At 37.7% G+C, this 18,514-nt stretch overlaps 2 protein-coding genes across 2 annotated transcripts in view; both read right to left on the bottom strand.

Annotated features, from left to right (window-relative positions):
- LOC139938652 (uncharacterized) overlaps nucleotides 1-298 on the bottom strand; it is a 29,327-nt gene extending 29,029 nt beyond the window's left edge. The window contains exon 1 of the mRNA XM_071934258.1: nucleotides 217-298. Coding sequence (XP_071790359.1) covers nucleotides 217-222 — 6 coding nt within the window. The 5' untranslated portion in view covers nucleotides 223-298. The remainder of the gene's footprint in view (nucleotides 1-216) is intronic.
- A 1,827-nt stretch (nucleotides 299-2,125) lies between these two features.
- The window catches only part of LOC139938653 (GPN-loop GTPase 3-like), a 33,803-nt gene continuing 17,414 nt past the window's right edge, over nucleotides 2,126-18,514 (bottom strand). The window contains exons 5-9 of the mRNA XM_071934261.1: nucleotides 10,554-10,633; nucleotides 8,337-8,471; nucleotides 6,910-7,015; nucleotides 4,831-4,921; nucleotides 2,126-4,093 (exon numbers count right to left, since the gene is read on the bottom strand). Of these exons, the coding sequence (XP_071790362.1) occupies nucleotides 3,923-4,093; nucleotides 4,831-4,921; nucleotides 6,910-7,015; nucleotides 8,337-8,471; nucleotides 10,554-10,633 (583 nt within the window). The 3' untranslated portion in view covers nucleotides 2,126-3,922. The remainder of the gene's footprint in view (nucleotides 4,094-4,830; nucleotides 4,922-6,909; nucleotides 7,016-8,336; nucleotides 8,472-10,553; nucleotides 10,634-18,514) is intronic.

Raw genomic sequence — 18,514 nt, 5'->3', positions numbered from 1 at the left:
GGGCGCTGTACTCCTTTTCAACAATTTTTGACTTTATCTGTCGTACTAGCGCCCCAGGGAATGGCACAGAATTTTAACGAATACCCAGTTTTTCGCGACACCCAGCCACAAAAAATGCCTCAAAATGACAAAAAGACCAAACAAACTAGCTCAAAAATCGCCTACTCTATTCTCGATACGTCTAGGATGTAACATCAGGCATTTAATTGTACTCACGATCATTTTTTAAACTCCAAATCGATGATTTTTAACTCCGCATCGTGGAGCGATTGACAAGTCTGCGATTTTCGGATGTGTATGGTAACGAAACATGGCGTCGCGTTGTGGGTGGATGTCCATCAACGGCTGTTTAATGCTACACTTGTTACAGGCGTTGCAGCGAATGCTATACATTGTACACGGGGATGGGTACAGGCGCTGCAGCTAGCGAGTGCCCACGTGCGTTCAATCATGGGCAACGTAACTTATACGGTGCCGGGTTGTTGGAAAAATATCAGAAAGGGGGTGAAAGGTTCTCAGAAAGGGAATATTGTCTGAAAGAGGGGATTTTTCTGGTCATCGCCCCCCCCCCCCAAAAAAGGGGGAAAAATATGATAAATAAATAAAAACCGCTGTACTTCATCTAGGCCTACGATTTTTGTGCATGGTTAAATTGCTTCTTATAATGTTTAGTGCTGCCAGTGTCACTGTAGAATTTTTATTTATTTATTTATCATCTTTTTTCCCCCTTTTTTTTTCCCTTTTTTTGGGGGGGGGGGGGGGCGATGACCAGAAAAATCCAGACCAGCAGACTTCATCCAGAACCATCCAGCTTCATCCAGCAGACTTCAGACCAGAAAAATCCCCTCTTTCAGACAATATTCCCTTTCTGAGAACTTTTCACCCCCTTTCTGATAATTTTCCAACAACCCGGCACCGTGTAAGTTACGTTGACCATGATTGAACGCACGTGGGCACTCGCTAGCTGCAGCGCCTGTACCCATCCCCGTGTACAATGTATAGCATTCGCTGCAACGCCTGTAACAAGTGTAGCATTAAACAGCCGTTGATGGACATCCACCCACAACGCGACGCCATGTTTCGTTACCATACACATCCGAAAATCGCAGACTTGTCAATCGCTCCACGATGCGGAGTTAAAAATCATCGATTTGGAGTTTAAAAAATGATCGTGAGTACAATTAAATGCCTGATGTTACATCCTAGACGTATCGAGAATAGAGTAGGCGATTTTTGAGCTAGTTTGTTTGGTCTTTTTGTCATTTTGAGGCATTTTTTGTGGCTGGGTGTCGCGAAAAACTGGGTATTCGTTAAAATTCTGTGCCATTCCCTGGGGCGCTAGTACGACAGATAAAGTCAAAAATTGTTGAAAAGGAGTACAGCGCCCCAGTTACTGGGTCTAGATAGAACCCAGGTGTGTAAACTATTAATAGAACATTATTAACAGAACATCAACAATTCAGTAACTGGTTTGTTTGCCACGTCAACTATAGTTTAATTTAAAATTCCAGGTCGCCTCCTACAGAGACAATGTGAACAGACAATATTATGATAACCCTTTAAACATGTTAAATGTACATGTACATTTAATTAAATTTACATTTTTTTGTTAAAGTAGTTGGAGTTTTAGGGCTGTAACTACGAAATCCGTTTATCTTTATACTAGTGTAGTATATAGACGTGGATAAATCCAAGTTACAAACGATGTGACACTAAAGCCAACCAGAAAAAATGTGACGCCTGGAAAGCTATCACTTCAGAAATGTCCATCTCGTTTCCTGACTGTAAAAACCGATCTGCAAAGGACTACAAAGAATTATGGCGGAGAATGAAAACCAAAAGCGAAAGGTCTAGCCAGAGACAAACAATTTGACATAAACAATTAAGAAGATTTGGAGCCCATCCATCCTGTCCACCTTTCTGTGTACATATCTGGGTTCTAAATGGCTCACAATACTCACTAAACAAACCCCGTACCATGTTTAAGAATTGCTTTTGTTTGTTATAAACACATGTTTAACTCTAATGGACATTTAAACGCGGCTAACTAAAAGCAAGCTTTGTAGTACCTGTTTGAAGTTAGACACAAGGTTTATACAGTGACTACTAATTTATACGCAACTAATGGGTTAAACGGCTTTCGTAGTTGCGGCCTTTATTGTTTAATAGATATTCTTTGATCTAACAAGATGCCTCAGCTTCGACATTCACAATGAGGCCACACGAAGGTCCACGTGGTACATTTATTATCATCACTAGAATTGTCATTTATATTTCTGGTAATAAAACCAAGGATGCCTCATAAAAAAAAGTGAACTTAATCACTGTAGCTCACAAGCCTGAGGAAACCTGTAAACAAGGGTGCTTGTGAGTCAGAAACACAAGGGTGAACCCCTACTCTTCCATGAGAAGTGTTCTGGGCAGTGGCACTACCAACTCCAATACAAGGGACCTATGGCTTAATATCCCGTCCAAATGTTTAATTATCTTACTCAATGACACATTAAGTGCCACAACCTGGACTCAAACCAACCCACACTCTGCTGATCAGAATCACCAGAGCTTAAGTCCGGTGCTCTAATATTTCTGCCAAGTGAACACAAAAGGGAGAGTAAATCAACCATAATGCCACAACGAATGCCAGAAAAAAAACTTATGATATCAAGAGTCTGATGCTTCAAAGCTAGACTTGATTTCAAGTCTGAGACTTTAGTCTGAGACTATACAGTTGTATCAGCACCATGCACGCTAAACTCCCCCACAAAGGCTATCACACACTCTTACTCGGTCCGTACAAAAAGGTGTGATACATTTCACCCTCATTTTCATAATGTTTGTGGACTGCTGTTCAAAACAGCTGCCATGGTTAATTGAGTCTAATAACCAATAGTATGCGTCTTAAAAGGCACTGGACACTATTGGCAATTACTCAAAAAAAAAATTAGCATAAAAACTTACTTGGTAAAGAGCAATGGAGAGCTGTTGATAGTATAAAACATTGTGGAAAAAAGGCTCCCTCTGAAGTAATGTAGTTTTTGAGAAAGAAGTAATTTCTCACTCAATTATTTGAGGTCTCAAATTCAAGGGATCTGAAAGTACACAACTTGTGCGACTAGGGTGTTTTTTCTTCCACTATTCTCTTGCAACTTCAACGACCAATTGAGTTCAAAATTCTCTCAGGTTTGTTATTTGATGTATATGTTGAGATACACCAAGTGAGCATCAAAAATCTCACTTTTAAATGGTCCAATAATATCTTTATTGTCCGGAAATAAATTGTCGCTGAAGATGTTACCCTTATTCCAAAAGACACAGAAAGCAGAACCTAATATCATTAGCTTTCTTTGTACACAAAAGTCAATAGAACTGAGCTGTGAACCATCTTTTGTTTTAATTTGGAAAAGGGGACTGCCCTGCACTTAAAATGTATAACTACAAAATGGAGATAAAGCAGGTTGCAGCTTGACAAAATATTTATATATATACATAACAACAAGTAGGGGAGTTGGGCTTAGCTTTCAATCCAGACTTAGCTGGCTTAGTCAGCGTAATATGCAGTTCAATGGGAGACTTTTGAGACGCTGGCGGCAGCAGACATAACTGTCCTTTTACTTGGTGGCTCCACTGAGCGTGCGTGCATATGCTCAGTATTGCACGCGTAGGTCTGAGCATGCACACTCCCGGCGAGAACTGTGAACAAAGACTGTCAAAAAGACATCCATTCCAAGTATGCAGATATGGTGATCAGTAAGTCATCAATGAGTGTTAGACTGTGCTGGAGGAGAACTGTCAGAAGAAACTGGCACTCAAGACATCATCGACACTCATCACAACAGAAAATCGTCTCATCCTCTTTAATTGATGTTCTGATTTCACTTTTGTTTTGCATAAAAGTTCAACTAAATGTTGACTCTTGAAGCAGCTATCCACAAGCCCCACTGTCCGCATCATCTTGATCAACATCTCTTGGTATCCGAACATCCTGGTCTTCATCAAACTGTAATGTTGTGTCGATGCTGAGCAAAAGGTCCCCAATTGATTCTTCATCAGTTGGATCCAGCGGGATGAATCGCACAAGACTATAGTCCTCAATCTTGGGAGAAAGAGACAAAGTGTTTTATTCCCTAGGGAAGTTATTTCGTAAGCAGTTATACTACTTGTTGAAATGATTCTTAATTTATTTCCACCAATACATAAACACAAATTGCGAAAATAAACAACATCAAGGTGTGATGCACGATATTGAATGATACAAAATAAAAAACAACAAAAAGTCAAGTTTGGTAAACACAAATGCCCAGCAAGCCAGTCCAATTCTTTACATTTGACCTAGGTGGTCAACAAATAATAGGCTTTTGAGTCCAATCCATACAACAAGTTTTGGGATAATACGCCAAGACCTCCTTAAGTTATAGATCTGACAACGTGTCTTTTATTTTTAGCCCTAAGGTCACCCAGCCAAAACGGAGGACATGTAAATATATAAATAAATAAATGATAGTTAGTTTCTACATGACTTGAACAATGTCCCTGATAATTTTGTGTCGTTCTGAAACATTGAAATATTGCATGAACATCTCAAAATACTTTACTCTTATAATGGTCTTGCTTAAATCTGGATAAATATTTAGCCACAAAATTGAGATTTGCAACAGATAGTTAGTGTTTGTTCTTTTTGGGAAAATCCAAATAAACTGAAATGATTTCTCTGATGAGTTGCAGAGATTCTAGAAAAAATCACTTTCACAATTATAACTAGTTTAGAAATTGATTTGTTTTTTAGTTTGGTAAGCAGTTTGTAACAGTTATTATTATTTTGTTTTTACTTACCAAGTTTGCAAATGCCTTGTTCAGCTTCTCAAACTTTGGCGAAAAATGTTGGGCTTCACAGAGAAGCAACTGTGGATCCGGATCCAGAAACCTGCAGAGGAAAAGGACAATAAAAGATGAATGTTTTGCAAATGGATTACAATTTTAAGCTTTACATTTTAAATCTTTGAATAATTCTCCAGTTTTCCCCCCAATAAAAAAAGTACAACTAACAGTAAAATAAACAACCTAATTTGCATAATAATACTCATCTTTATAAGAGTATGTTCTTTAATTTCAAATTCAATACAACTATTTATTTGTACCTTTTTATGGTTGTATGTAACTCATCTAAGGGCATTTACCCTTTATGTACCCTTAATGCTTATTTGAGCATATCAAAATTAATTTAAATCTGTAATAATTTTTATTATCTTCAAGTACACACTAATCCTCCAATCAGATTGGCAGAATGGAGTGGTGATTAAAACCTATATTGCACGGATAATATCACTACCATGCGTCTAGTGTGTTCTATGTCACACGCCAAGTTTGCTTGAAGATAAATATGTTGTCACACGCGCTCTCGTGGAAATACGGAAAATAGAGTGCGTCCAACTCAGTCTTCGGCCTCGTTGGATATGGGACGCAGAAGCACTGTATTTTTCCGTATTCCACTCGCGCTTGTGTGATAACTTATATTATACTAATATCATTAATATCTAATAATGTGGAGACATGGGAAGGAAGCCGCATTCACCAAAATACAATAAATAAATGCAAAAAACCCATACAATGACGTCTATCATGTGGTCTCCTGTAATACTCAGTTCTTATATACCGGTAGCGTCTGATCACACCCTGAGGGGCGTGTCAAAGCGCTCAGTATGGTTTCCTGCAAGGTTTGTGAACTACGTTTTGAAGTATGAGACCTATTCCTTTATAGCACCATGTATTGGTTTACAAGGTACTGTGGCGCAATATGCTGCCAATTACTTTTCGATAAGTGCACTGGGTTCTTTTGTTTATGTTACACAACATGGGACCAACGGTTTTACGTCCCATCTGAAGGACGAAGCAATGGTTTAAGTGTCTTGCTTAAGGACACAAGTGTCAGGGCTGGGGATTCAAACCCACACTCTGCTGATCAGAAACACCAGAGTTTGAATTTGGTGCTCGTAACCACTCGGCCATGACACTTCCCTGTACTGGTTTCAATCCTCCAATACAAAATACACAAAAAGTCACTAAAATAATATACCCATTACACAATGTGTAATGACGCAAAAAGGTCAACACAAGGCTGGCAATACATAAGTTTACAATTACCGGATACAATGGCAGTCCTAAAAATCACAATATTTCTGGAATAAAATGAGGGTTTAAACACAAAACAATACTCACAGACTGTTGGGTTACTTACCCCTCTAATATAAATAGTGTTTGGAGCATGGTCAGAGCCATGCTCCCTACAAAATAGAGGGAGATACATGTACAGGGAGAAAATAATAATAATGCTCTCTCATGCTCAGAGTTAGAAAAGGAATTGAGAGTGAGTTTACAGGTCGCAACCCAAAAGTTAACTTTTTTTACTATGAATTATGTAAATCACAAATTCGGATTCAACAGTTGAACACCGAGGGCGCACTTTGGCTCCCTTTATTAATATTAGGTGACTGATCATATAACAAGACTGGTTTGCATGGTGGAGACATAATCCAGTAAGGCTCGGGGTATTATAGGCCTATACATCCTACATGAGTAGCATTTTAAACTTTGCATGGTGGAGATACAATCCAGTAAGGCTCGGGGTATTATAGGCCTATACATCCTACATGAGTAGCATTTTAAACTTTGCATGGTGGAGATACAATCCAGTAAGGCTTGGGGTATTATAGGCCTATGTACCTACATGAGTAGCATTTTAAACTTTGCATGGTGGAGATACAATTCAGTAAGGCTTGGGGTATTATAGGCCTATACATCCTACATGAGTAGCATTTTAAACTTTGCATGGTGGAGATACAATCCAGGAAGGTTTGCAATAAGAAAGTGACAAAATTTGACGAATATCTGAGAGGGTACAAATATCCAACTTACTTTTCAACATCTTTCTTAGCTTTCTTGCTCAGTAGGTCCATCTTGGACATAACATTGATGTGTGCAACCTCAAGGTTTACCATTGTAGAAAGAGCAGCCATGATACCTGAGCAGTAAAGAATACAAGAATGTAACCTGGAGTCAAGTTCATAAAGATAGTCCTAACTTACTAGTCCTCTTTAGGAGTTATTACAAACTTAAGACTAGTCCTAACTCGAGTCTTACTCGAGTCGAGTCGAGTCTAGTCTAGTCGAGTCGAGTCGAGTCTAGTCTAGACTAGTCTATATTAATTTTGGTTTTTACCCATACACCGATGTGTGTTAGCACTGAATACTCAGTACTTTCCCGAGTCCTGTGAAAAAATATCACAGGCATGTTACTCGGGTGGGATTCGAACCCACGACCCTTGCAATTCTAGAGCAGTGTCTTACCAACTAGACTACCGAGGTTGCCCGGCAGCTAGAGGCAGTTCGAATCCTATGTTTTCATAGGATTCGAACTGCAAATTTAACATCTATTATATCGTTGCGGTACCCGCTGCCAAAACATAGGATTCGAACTGCCTCTAGCTGCCGGGCAACCTCGGTTAGTCTAGTTGGTAAGACACTGCTCTAGAATTGCAAGGGTCGTGGGTTCGAATCCCACCCGAGTAACATGCCTGTGATATTTTTTCACAGGACTCGGGAAAGTACTGAGTATACAGTGCTAACACACATCGGTGTATGGGTAAAAACCAAAATTAATATTCTTTATCCCCGATGCAAATTTAACATCTATTATATCGTTGCGGTACCCGCTGCCAAAACATAGGATTCGAACTGCCATTTCATGGACTAATATTTCAAGAGAAGTCTTTCACCATTACCTTCTGTAAACCCTGTAAGTTATTTATAAATCTGTGAACTTTTCTTTTTTCTGTTCCGAAAGTGTATACATGTAATGGCTTTAAGGCAAATCCTAAGTTAGGACGAGTCATCCTAACTCTAGATAAGACTAGTCTAACTCTTTGAGAAATCCACCACAGCACCTACCAAACTAGAAAGTAATTTATTGAAGGTTTCTGAAGGTGGCATAGGTTTTTAAGGCTTTGCAGGGTGGGGATAGATAGTATTCATTATTATTTCATTTAATTTATTCTTGTTGTAAACCCAAGGACTCTCTGAAAAGCGAACTTAATCACTGTACCGGCCAAGAACCCCATGGAGAGAAGACAAGGAAAGAAGTTTCAGTCTTAGATATGGGAGAAAAACCCACGCAGTCGGGTAGTGACTGAAAACCAAGTCCACATAGTGCCCCCGGTGAGATTTGAACCAGGGTCTTAGAGATGGACGGCGAGGCAAGATACATTTAAAGATACATAAAGATACATTACTATTGGCTCTAGTATATTAGCTGTGAAATAAAACAATAATATAAACCTTTGTTACCTGAGAAGAACTTTGCAGTGTCCACCATAAACTGAGAGTCTATGAGAAATACTGCACACAGTCTAAAATCCCAGCTCTGGAGGGTTTCCACAAACTGCTTCATGACTGGGATGTGTGTGTATAACTCAATCTGCCCTAAAAATAGCAAAGCAAAAGAGAAAATTGTTGACTCCCACTGGCATGATACTTCACGGAGGCGATTGCCTTCATTCTCCCTGGTCATTGCCTTGGTGCCCTTTAACCAGGGACATTTTTTTCGGTGCCCTTCCCCTTTCAAAACCGAAGCATACAGGCCCTGCTCCTAGAATGATGTAAAAGGGAAATTACACACGCCTTTTCTGTCCGCCATTTTGACAGTCACAATATACACTAAGGAAGAGACCCCCACCAACCTGATGAAAACCCTTTCCTAGTTGTGGAAGGAGTCAAAAAATATCATTGGTTTTTAGAAAAGTCAATTCAACATATGTTGGTTGTGAATCAGGGATAAAGAATACAACTTTTTGTTTTACCCTAAATTCGATGTTTACTCAGTACTTTCCAGAGTTCTGGAAAAAATCCAGTCAAATCACTCGGGTGGGATCTAAACCCTCAAGTGACTCTTGCATTGCTAGAGCAGATGTCTTACCACTAGACCACTGAGATTGCTCGGTGGCTAGAGGCAGCGAATCTACAGAACTTGGGAAAGTACTGAGAATACAGTGCTAATAAACGTTGGTGTAAGAGTACAAACAAGTTTTTTAAATAAACTTGTTCAAATCCTCTAGTATTAAATAAACACACCATCCAACCAACCTGTGAAAGTATCATTAAATTTGTTTGTAAACTAAACCGAAAACAAAGTATTCATTAAAAGGGAAAGGTTAGGTCATACTTTGGTAAAAAAATTGTGTACTTAAAGGAACACGTTGCCTTGGATCGGACGAGTTGGTCAAAACAAAAGCGTTTGTAACCGTTTTCTATAAAATGCATATGGTTGGAAAGATGTTTTAAAAGTAGAATATAATGATCCACACAAGTTTGCCTCGAAATTGCGCGGTTTTCCTTCTACTGTGCGAACTAACATGGTCGGCCATTTATGGGAGTCAAAATGTTGACCCCCATAAATGGCTGACGTGTTAGTCGACGAGGTAAAAGGAAAACCATGCAATTTCGAGGCATGTTTGTGTGGATCATTGTATTCTACTTTTACAACATCTTTCTACCCATATGCATTTTATAAAAAACGGTTACAAACGCTTTTCAAAGACCAACTCGACCGATCCAAGGCAACGTGTTCCTTTAACTTTCAATCTCAAAGATACAAATAAAGATGGTACTGGTGGTAACCATCCTGTGCAATTATTTCTTCTAAAATGCCCCCGTTTATAAGAAATCCACAAAAGTAGGTAAACAGATTTGATTCTCCGAGAGGAGTTTTGGAAAGGTTGCAGCTTACACCAGAACAAGAAGATAATTCAACTAAAGACATACTGAAGGAATTTTGTGTTCAAAGGGTCTGTATAATGGTAATGACTCTGAATATGTATGACAATAAAAAACTGACTTAATAAGATGTGCAGCAGCTTTAGATAGTATAAAGCATTTAGAACAACATTTTCATTTTCAAGTATCGCGGTTATGGAAAAAGATATCACTTTTTATCCCCCAAAATTTGAATCTGAGAAGCGTGACTGACAGTAATGTTTCTCAGATTGTGTATCTTCCTGCGTGGACATAACCCCTTGGGATTTTCAGTAAAATCTCAAAAATGCTTTGGTACGACCTTTCAAAATTAAATTTTCAAAGATTATGTTCATTATTATATGGAATATACCTACAGCTATATAGGATTGAAATAAACAGTGGGTTCTAATTACCAAACGTTATTCCTTTAAAGACACTGGACACTATTGGTAATTGTCAAAGATCAGTCTTCTCAGTTGGTGTATCTCAACATATGAATAAAATAACAAACCTGTGAAAATTTTAGCTCATTTGGTCGTCAATGTTGTGAGATAACAATAACAGAAAAAACACCCTTGTCACACGAAGTTGTGTGCTTTCATATGCTTGATTTCGAGACCTCAAATTTTAAATCTGAGGTCTCTAAATCAAAGCCGTTTCTCACAATGTTTTATACTATCAACCTCTCGTTACCAAGATAAGGTTTTATGCTAATAATTATTTTGAGTAATTACCAATAGTTCTACTGCCTTTAAATAAACATGTTTGTACCTGGACAGTCAAATATAAGATAATCGTCTTCAATATCACCAAGCTGCTCCTTCAACCAGTCAAAATTCTGCGCAAAATACCTGCATATTTGAGAAGGGAAAAGTGTTAAAGCGTGTTAAAAATGATTACAATGAAGGGACCTTTGACACACAAAATACATTTTGTAAAATAAAAAAAAATGATACAATTAATCAAGGGACCCTTGCTAAATTGCTCTGATGTGAAAGGAGCTTAACTGCTTCCACCTAAGACGAGTCTCCTATTCGATTCTGTCATTTTTTAATTGACGATTGAAAAAAGGGGCCAAAATAAAAAGACGTTTACACATTTTAAATGAAAAGAGACAGGTACAACATTATGTACAATGGATCCAACATGGAATCAGTTGATTGCTTTTAGATGAAAATAATCCCATCCAATATAAAAGAAGACTAATATTGCCATTTTAATTGGCAGTAGTTTTGACATCAGTTTCGTCAATATGCTTGATAAACTAAGAATCAGCAATTTGACATCCCTGTTAAAGGGTCTATGTAACTTTTGTAGGACAAAAAACACATTGTCCACAGATCTACACTAAACTTACACAGTTTGAAGATAATGATAGTAGAAAGCTTCCCTGGAAATACTACGTGCTGAGGTGCCGTAGTTTTTGGGAAATGAGTAAAACAAAGTCATGAAAATAATTTTCGTCTCATGAGACAAAAATTATTTTAATCATTTACAAACGTATTTTCATGACAATGTTTCACTCGTTTCTCAAAAACTACAGCACCTCAGTAAGTAATATTTGAAGGGAAGCTTTCCACTATCATTGTCTTCAACCCTGTAAGTTTAATGTAAATCTATGGACATTTTGAAAAAGTACCCAAATCCTTTAAAGGCAGTAGAACTAATGGTAATTAGTCAAAATAATTATTAGCATAAAACCTTACTTGGTAACGAGTAATGGGGAGAAGTTGGTAGTATAAAACATTGTGGGAAACAACTCCCTCTGAAGTGGAGTAGTTTTTCGAGAAAGAATTAATTTTTCATGAATTTGATTTTGAGACCCCAATTTTAAAATTTGAGGTCCCGAAATCAAGCATCTGAAAGCACACAACTTCGTATGACAACGGTGTAAGTGTTTTGTTCTTTCATAGTTATCTCGCAACTCCAACGACCAATCAAGCTCAAATTTTCACAGGTTTGTTATTTTATGCATATGTTGAGATATACAGCAAGTAAGAAGGCTGGTTTTTGACATTTACCAATAGTGTCTACTGGCTTTAAAGGGAAAGTATATGTTTAGTAATCACTCTTAAAATCAATGGAAGTAAAATCTTTTGGTTAGAAGGTTTGGATAGTACAAAACATTTTGAGAAACATTTCACATACATAACAATATTTCAGTTTTTATCAATATATCAGTTTAAAGACAAGGTACACGTTTGGTAATTGTCAAAGACCAGTGTTCTCACTTGGTGTATCCCATCATAAGCATAAACTAACAAGCCTGTGAAAATTTGGGCTCAATTGGTCATCAAAATTGCAAGAAAATGATGTAAAAAAAACACCCTTGTTGGACGAGTTTGTGTGCTTTCAGATAGGAATAAAAGACTTCTAGCTAGAAGTCTTTTATTATTTGAGTGAGAAATTACCTCTTTCTCAAAAACTATGTTACTTCAAAGAGAGTCGGTTTCCACAATGTTTTATACTATCAACAGCACTCCAATGCTCATTACCAAGTCAGTTTGAGTAATTGCCAAACGTTTACCTTCCCTTAAAAAAAAAAGGCTAAATATTTGTCCACTCAAATAGATCTGGCAGCCATTCTGTCAGTTTTATTTTTGGTAACCAAAAAGTACAATGACAACATTAACATTTGTGTAGATGAAATTGAAAGTGCCAGTGATTAATGTCTGTAAAATAAAACTAACATGGAAGCAGTAGACTGGACCACAGAACAAGGCCACATTAGGTATAAACACAATTAATCTGAACCATCATACAAAGAGACCAGTATTATCACTTAGATTGGTGGCAGCCTCAACATCGATCCATCAAGCAATTTGAGCAATTTGCTTGATGGAATGATATTGTATGACTTCACATAACTACAGGCCTGATACTTCACAGAGGCAACGAAGGTCATTGCCTCCGTGCCCCACCGTAATTACCTCGGTGCCATTGAAAATGCTCAAGTAGAAGTTTAAAATTTCCTCATAAGGTACCCTTTACTATGGAGAAAATGCCTTGGCGTCCTTGCCCATTCAAAAACCAAGCATACAGGCCAGTGACTGTTAAGCTGCACACGACATCCACTTAAAGCTGACTTTGGATATTACAACAAGAAAATACTGCATACGGAACATTTACACAACAATGTGCTTGTTCAAGGGCCATTGGTTCCCTAGTTCAGATTCTTTAACCAATCAGAGTGCTTGTAATCTCTCCAAGGTGATTATTAATATCAGATCACTGTCAAAGTCGCCAACAGCTGATAATCAGTATTCCGATACTTTAACTATAACTCGCCTCATAAAAGCTTAATATTATAATGAGATTTCTCATTAGATGAATATACATGTACCAAGGATAGCAGAGCTTGCTAATAAAGAACGATGTACTCAAAACAAGAACTGATATTACATTGCTTAGTTTCCCATGAGAGGAAAAAAAGAGTTGAGTTTGCAGGAGAAACCGCTGAGGGACAAGTGGAAACATTATTGGATCGTGATCAGGAGCTGCTTATTTAATCTTCGATGACGATTGACGATCACTACAAGCATAAACGGGTTGGTTTTGTTCCCACCTTCTGCTGCTCTCTGTATCTTTTTCAGTGCATCATTGCACTGCTGAGTGTAACTACGAATAGTCTTTCAATTGTTGACTAGTCGTCCAATTTCTATGTCTATTTGGTTTGCGGTAACCCATCGTGGGTAGATTTTGTTCTTTTGAGAACTTGTCTTGCTAGCGGAGCGGAGCAGTTTTTTGGGAATTCCAGAGACTTCTCAGTTCTGAAACGAACTGTCCTGCTTATTAACTACAACCTGGGCGGAAGGTAAAAAAGCGGCTAGGACCACTACTTTCGCTTAGTAGATCGAGGGGACTTCTCGCTATTAACTTCACTCCTGCGGAGCGAGTTCTTAAATGGTCTCACTTCAGAACATTTTAACTAGCTTGCTCTAGTCAATGTCTACTTGAAGAACAGGTGAAGGCCGGAAAAGAGAGTAATTACTTCAAATTTTCAACGTTATCAGTAGATGTGGAATCCTTTGATAATGAATACAACTTCTGGAAACTCTTCAGGTTTATCCCCCTTCTTCATTGGTCTCCGAACCTTCTTCATCGGCATGATCACACTGCTGATTATAACTGGCAATATTCTTTCAATAGCTGTGACTCGTCGTGTAACCAACATAGCCGATAGCTCCAAGGTTCTAATGACATTGCTGGCTGTGGCGGACCTTTTGATTGGAATCTTAGCGCTATTTTGCGTTTTAGCGTCTGCTCAAGATAGATGGCCTTTCCCTGAATTTATATGTGACATCATCATGGTGGGGAACAGTCTAGCTTTTTTAATGTCCGTAGAAGCTATAACTTTTCTGAACATTGAACGGTATATTGCAGTCACTCGGCCATTTCAGTTTCCTGTGTGGTGCTCCAAGAAGAATAGTATCGTACTTGTACTTGTTACATTTGTCATATCATTGTTGAGTTGCATTTGCACTTATTGCATTCTTGGCAATACAGTTCAGTATTTTCCTGCCTCTGCAGTCTGCTACTACAAAGATGACACTGCAATTGTTATTACTATTTTCTTGATCTTTTTAGACATCATACCAGTATCGACCATGGCAGGCGTTTACTTTCATTTGATAAAAATCAGCCGAGAACACAGTCGACGAATCACACAAAATGGTAACGAAAACAATCCTTCAGATCACAAAGCTCTGAAAGCATTTCTTGTTGTTACTTTAACTTTTGCGACATGTTTTTCCCCTTTCTTTCTAATGACTATCGTAGAAGCTTTGACCAAAACCACCAGCCCTGCCTGGCTCCAGTGCATATTAACATGGTTAACATTTTCTAACAGTTTTTTTAATGTTTATATCTACTGCTTATTCAACAAGTCATTTCGTCAAATGGCTAAGAAAATTATTTTGGAGAGAACTTCCTGTAACAGGACAGTTATGCCAATAAATACTTGAAATAAAAAAAAGTGGTAATTCATTAAAAGTTGTAGCCAATTAAAACTACAATTGGATTTAATTATGTCCAAAAAACAATGTTACATACATTGTACAGATCCTATTTTTGTGCATTGCCTAAAAAGTTATGAACATGTCGTGTAATGGCCAAGTGGTCAAGAACATCCAACTCTATCTCTGGTGTTTCTGATCAGCAGAGTGTGGGTTCAATCCCGGTTGTAGACCATGGGATGGGTATTGAAAGGGGCCTATTTTTGGGGTTCCATGGTCCCCATCTCCGCACCGCATGAAATTTAACGACAAGTGTTTTCAATGGTACTGAATTCAAATTTGGTTATTGCTTAGCTCTAAAACTGCACAGTTCGTGAACAGACCAATTTCGGGGTCATTGTAGGTCAAAAACAGTATTTTTTGATAACGTCTGTATACACTGGGACTATTTACCCATCGTTCACGGCAGTGCAGGAACTTTCTCCAACCGCTTTAATGTGAACGATGTCAATTTTCCCTTTTATCCTGATAAACATACATAGGCCGTCAACAAAAATCCATGGTTTTTATTGATCGAACATCAAGTACGATGCCATTTGTTTGTACGTTGCTAAAAAATATATATATAATTAAATTTGTATTATCACACGCGCGACCCAGTTGGATATGGGACACAGACGCGCTATTTTGTTCATATTCCACTCGCGCTTGTGTGACAACTATATAATTTTATCGAATGAGCCTGTAAATCAGCATACTTGTGTTCAGGGGTTTACAGAAATACACTGTATGTTATAATGGTACAGTGTGGGAACGAAAACACAATAATACTTCGAATGACGTCACCCACATCGCAGGCTTCCGAGGATTTTTAGATCACTATTTGTCACCGTAATTGTTTTTTGTTGGGGATTCGGTATAGGATTTTCGCTTAGCAACCACAAGTTATGGATTTTCTGTGTTTTATTTCATACCTACATACAAAAATTACGTGGTCCCAAAGTGGGGGCTACGGTTTTGAACAATTTTTGCGATCATCCCATGGTCTATTGTGTCCTTTAAAAGCAAGACACTTGTGTCCTTAAGCAAGACACTTGTGTCCCTAAGCACCGCACTTGTTGGTCCGAGCGGAGAAGAGCACCGAACTGGAGCTCATTTTTAGGCACGACACTTAACCATTATGGCTGCTCCCTTTGGATTGTACGTAAAGCCGTAGATACCTTGTATTATGTTTAAAAAAACAGTGCAGTTATAATAAAAAAAAGCAGGGGTTTGCCCCAGTGTTCCGGTTTGATTGGCTGCATATTGCACCACACCACAGAACCCTACAAATATTTTTACATGGTACTATGTAAAGGAATAGGTCTCATACAGTACTATATTATATCATAAACGTAGATCCAATATCTTGCAGGAAAAATACTGAATTCTGAAGCGCCATGAGCGTCAGTGAGTAATGGATTTGAGCACTAAATAAGAAGCCACTACATGTATTATAATTATTGTTCTTATAAATAACAAGGCACCACCCCATCTTATATCTAAACGAACTTCTCTCATCTTATACTCCAAATTTGATCTAGAAATAAACTACTTTAAACTGTTCCTAAAACAACCACAGCTGGTGTGATGTGTCTTTATACTTTCTTTTGCTGGTTCAACAATACAGATACATATGTCAGTTTGTGCCTTTTCTGTATCTGCTCCTAAACTCTGGAGCCATTTCCCACTAAAGGTAGGGTCATAGATTGGTATTGAAGCCCTCCAAAACTTAATTAAGATAAAATCTTACTTGGTGAGAAGCACTGCAGCTGGTCGAAAGTATGAACTATTTTGAGAAAGGATTCTCTTTGAGGCAATAGGGTTTGGGAACATTTCCCCCCAAAAATATTTAAATCTTAGAAACAGTGCATGTTAAATATTGATTGTTCTGATCTGACATTCTTGTGAAAATACTGTTATATAATATAATAATATCAAAGTCTTATATAGAGCACGTATCTACCAAACAAGGTACTCAAGGCGCTGAGTATACACAAACTTTCAGAAAGATAGAGTATTGCAGTGATGAATTCTGAGACCCAATTATTTAGCACCTAAGTAGGATTTGAAACTTTGCATGGTGGTATTGGTGGAAATACGATACAGAAAGGTTTGCGGTAACACCATGTAATGACTATCTCTAATTAGCACCTTGTAAGGATTTACAAGGTGCTACGGCGCATACAGCAGCCACAGCCAGGAACACTGGGGCGAACCCCTTCTCTTTTCGAAAAGTGCACTGGGTTCTATTACACCAGAAACTGTCACAGTTTCTGGTGTTTTCGAGCAACATGTAGACACTGTATACAGCTGAAACTTTCACATGTGACTTTTAAAGTGAAATATTGATCTTTCTTTAAAACCTACCGAATTAGCATTACGATAACAAAAACCAATTTATCACCTTAGTTTTAAATATCCAAGTTTTTGGAAGCTTTGGACATTTTCAAAAACATGCATAAAACACACTAGTTAAGCATTGCTTATAACCAACTCTATATTTGTTTTTCCACTTAACATTTGTCTTCTATGTGCTCTTTATTATTAGATGTACGTTAATTGTATACCTTTGTATTTGTATCTTGCACATTTTCCCCTTTGTCCTTTGACAGGTGATACATTTGAAGATGATAGATGTACAGTAGATGGCACTTTGCAAATTGGTATTGTTATTATCTTAGTTTGTAACACAGATAACTTTGAAAAAATGTTTCAACTACCTAGTCAATATGAGAATATACAATGTACACGCACATATAATCATCACACAAAGGGCCCCCTACCATTAATGAATTTTCTCATAGATAAGTGATGAAGTACAAACAGAGTTTAGGTATAATCTGGGTAAAGAATTGTCACAGATAAATGAAATAAACAAATATGTTCTCTAAGCCAAGTTGCAAAAATGTCACTTCTTAAACAGTGGCTACAGGATAATCTCAATATTTTAACTATACCCTTTTTTGGCCAAACAAACATCGTAGATACCGATTTATAACAATAATAATAATAATAACCTTACTTATAAAGCGCTTTTTACAAAAGCGATACAAAGCGCTTTTTACAAAAGCGATACAAAGCGCTAACGAAATACAATGGCAACAAAAACAAAAGAAAAACTACATGCTTTACAGAAATACAATGGCATCAAAAACTAGATATAGTGTTTGTAAAAACAAACACTAGGTGTTCGGCTGTTGTGTGGTCAGTGTTTGAAAAAATGAAACAAGTATTGTAAGTATCCCGTCAAATTACAAAGAAATCAAAACCAAAGCGTTTTCTCGATGTGTAAAGATTTTATGGAAAAAGCATCAAAAAGTGTACATTTCAACCTAAAAGCCTTTAAATAATGCCTTTTCAAAGCATTTTACAGGCTCTTCCAGTTTAAAAAGGTCAACAAGTCAAGAGAAGGTCACCAACATACCCATTTTTGTGGAATACGTGAGGCCCTTTCATATGATGTATAGATTGTCAAAATAGATTTTGTGTTTGAGGACACGTGAACTGATGAATAATGGCGACTGGAGAAGAGACTAACTAACCTTCAAGGAAATGTTTGTTGAAACGCCTTGAAAACAGACTACGTACGTAAAGCCCTTTCATATGATGTATAGATTGTCAAAATAGCTTTTGTGGTTGAGGACATAGGAACTTTGCATAATGACGACTGGAGAAGAGACTAACTAACCGAAAGGGAAATGTTTGTTGAAAACACCTTGAAAACAGACTACGTGC

Source organism: Asterias amurensis, chromosome 6, assembly GCF_032118995.1.
Source record: "Asterias amurensis chromosome 6, ASM3211899v1".
Taxonomy (NCBI): Eukaryota; Metazoa; Echinodermata; class Asteroidea; order Forcipulatida; family Asteriidae; genus Asterias; species Asterias amurensis.
The sequence above is the reverse complement of the archived record's forward strand: the minus strand, read 5'-3'. Positions and strand labels throughout refer to the sequence as shown.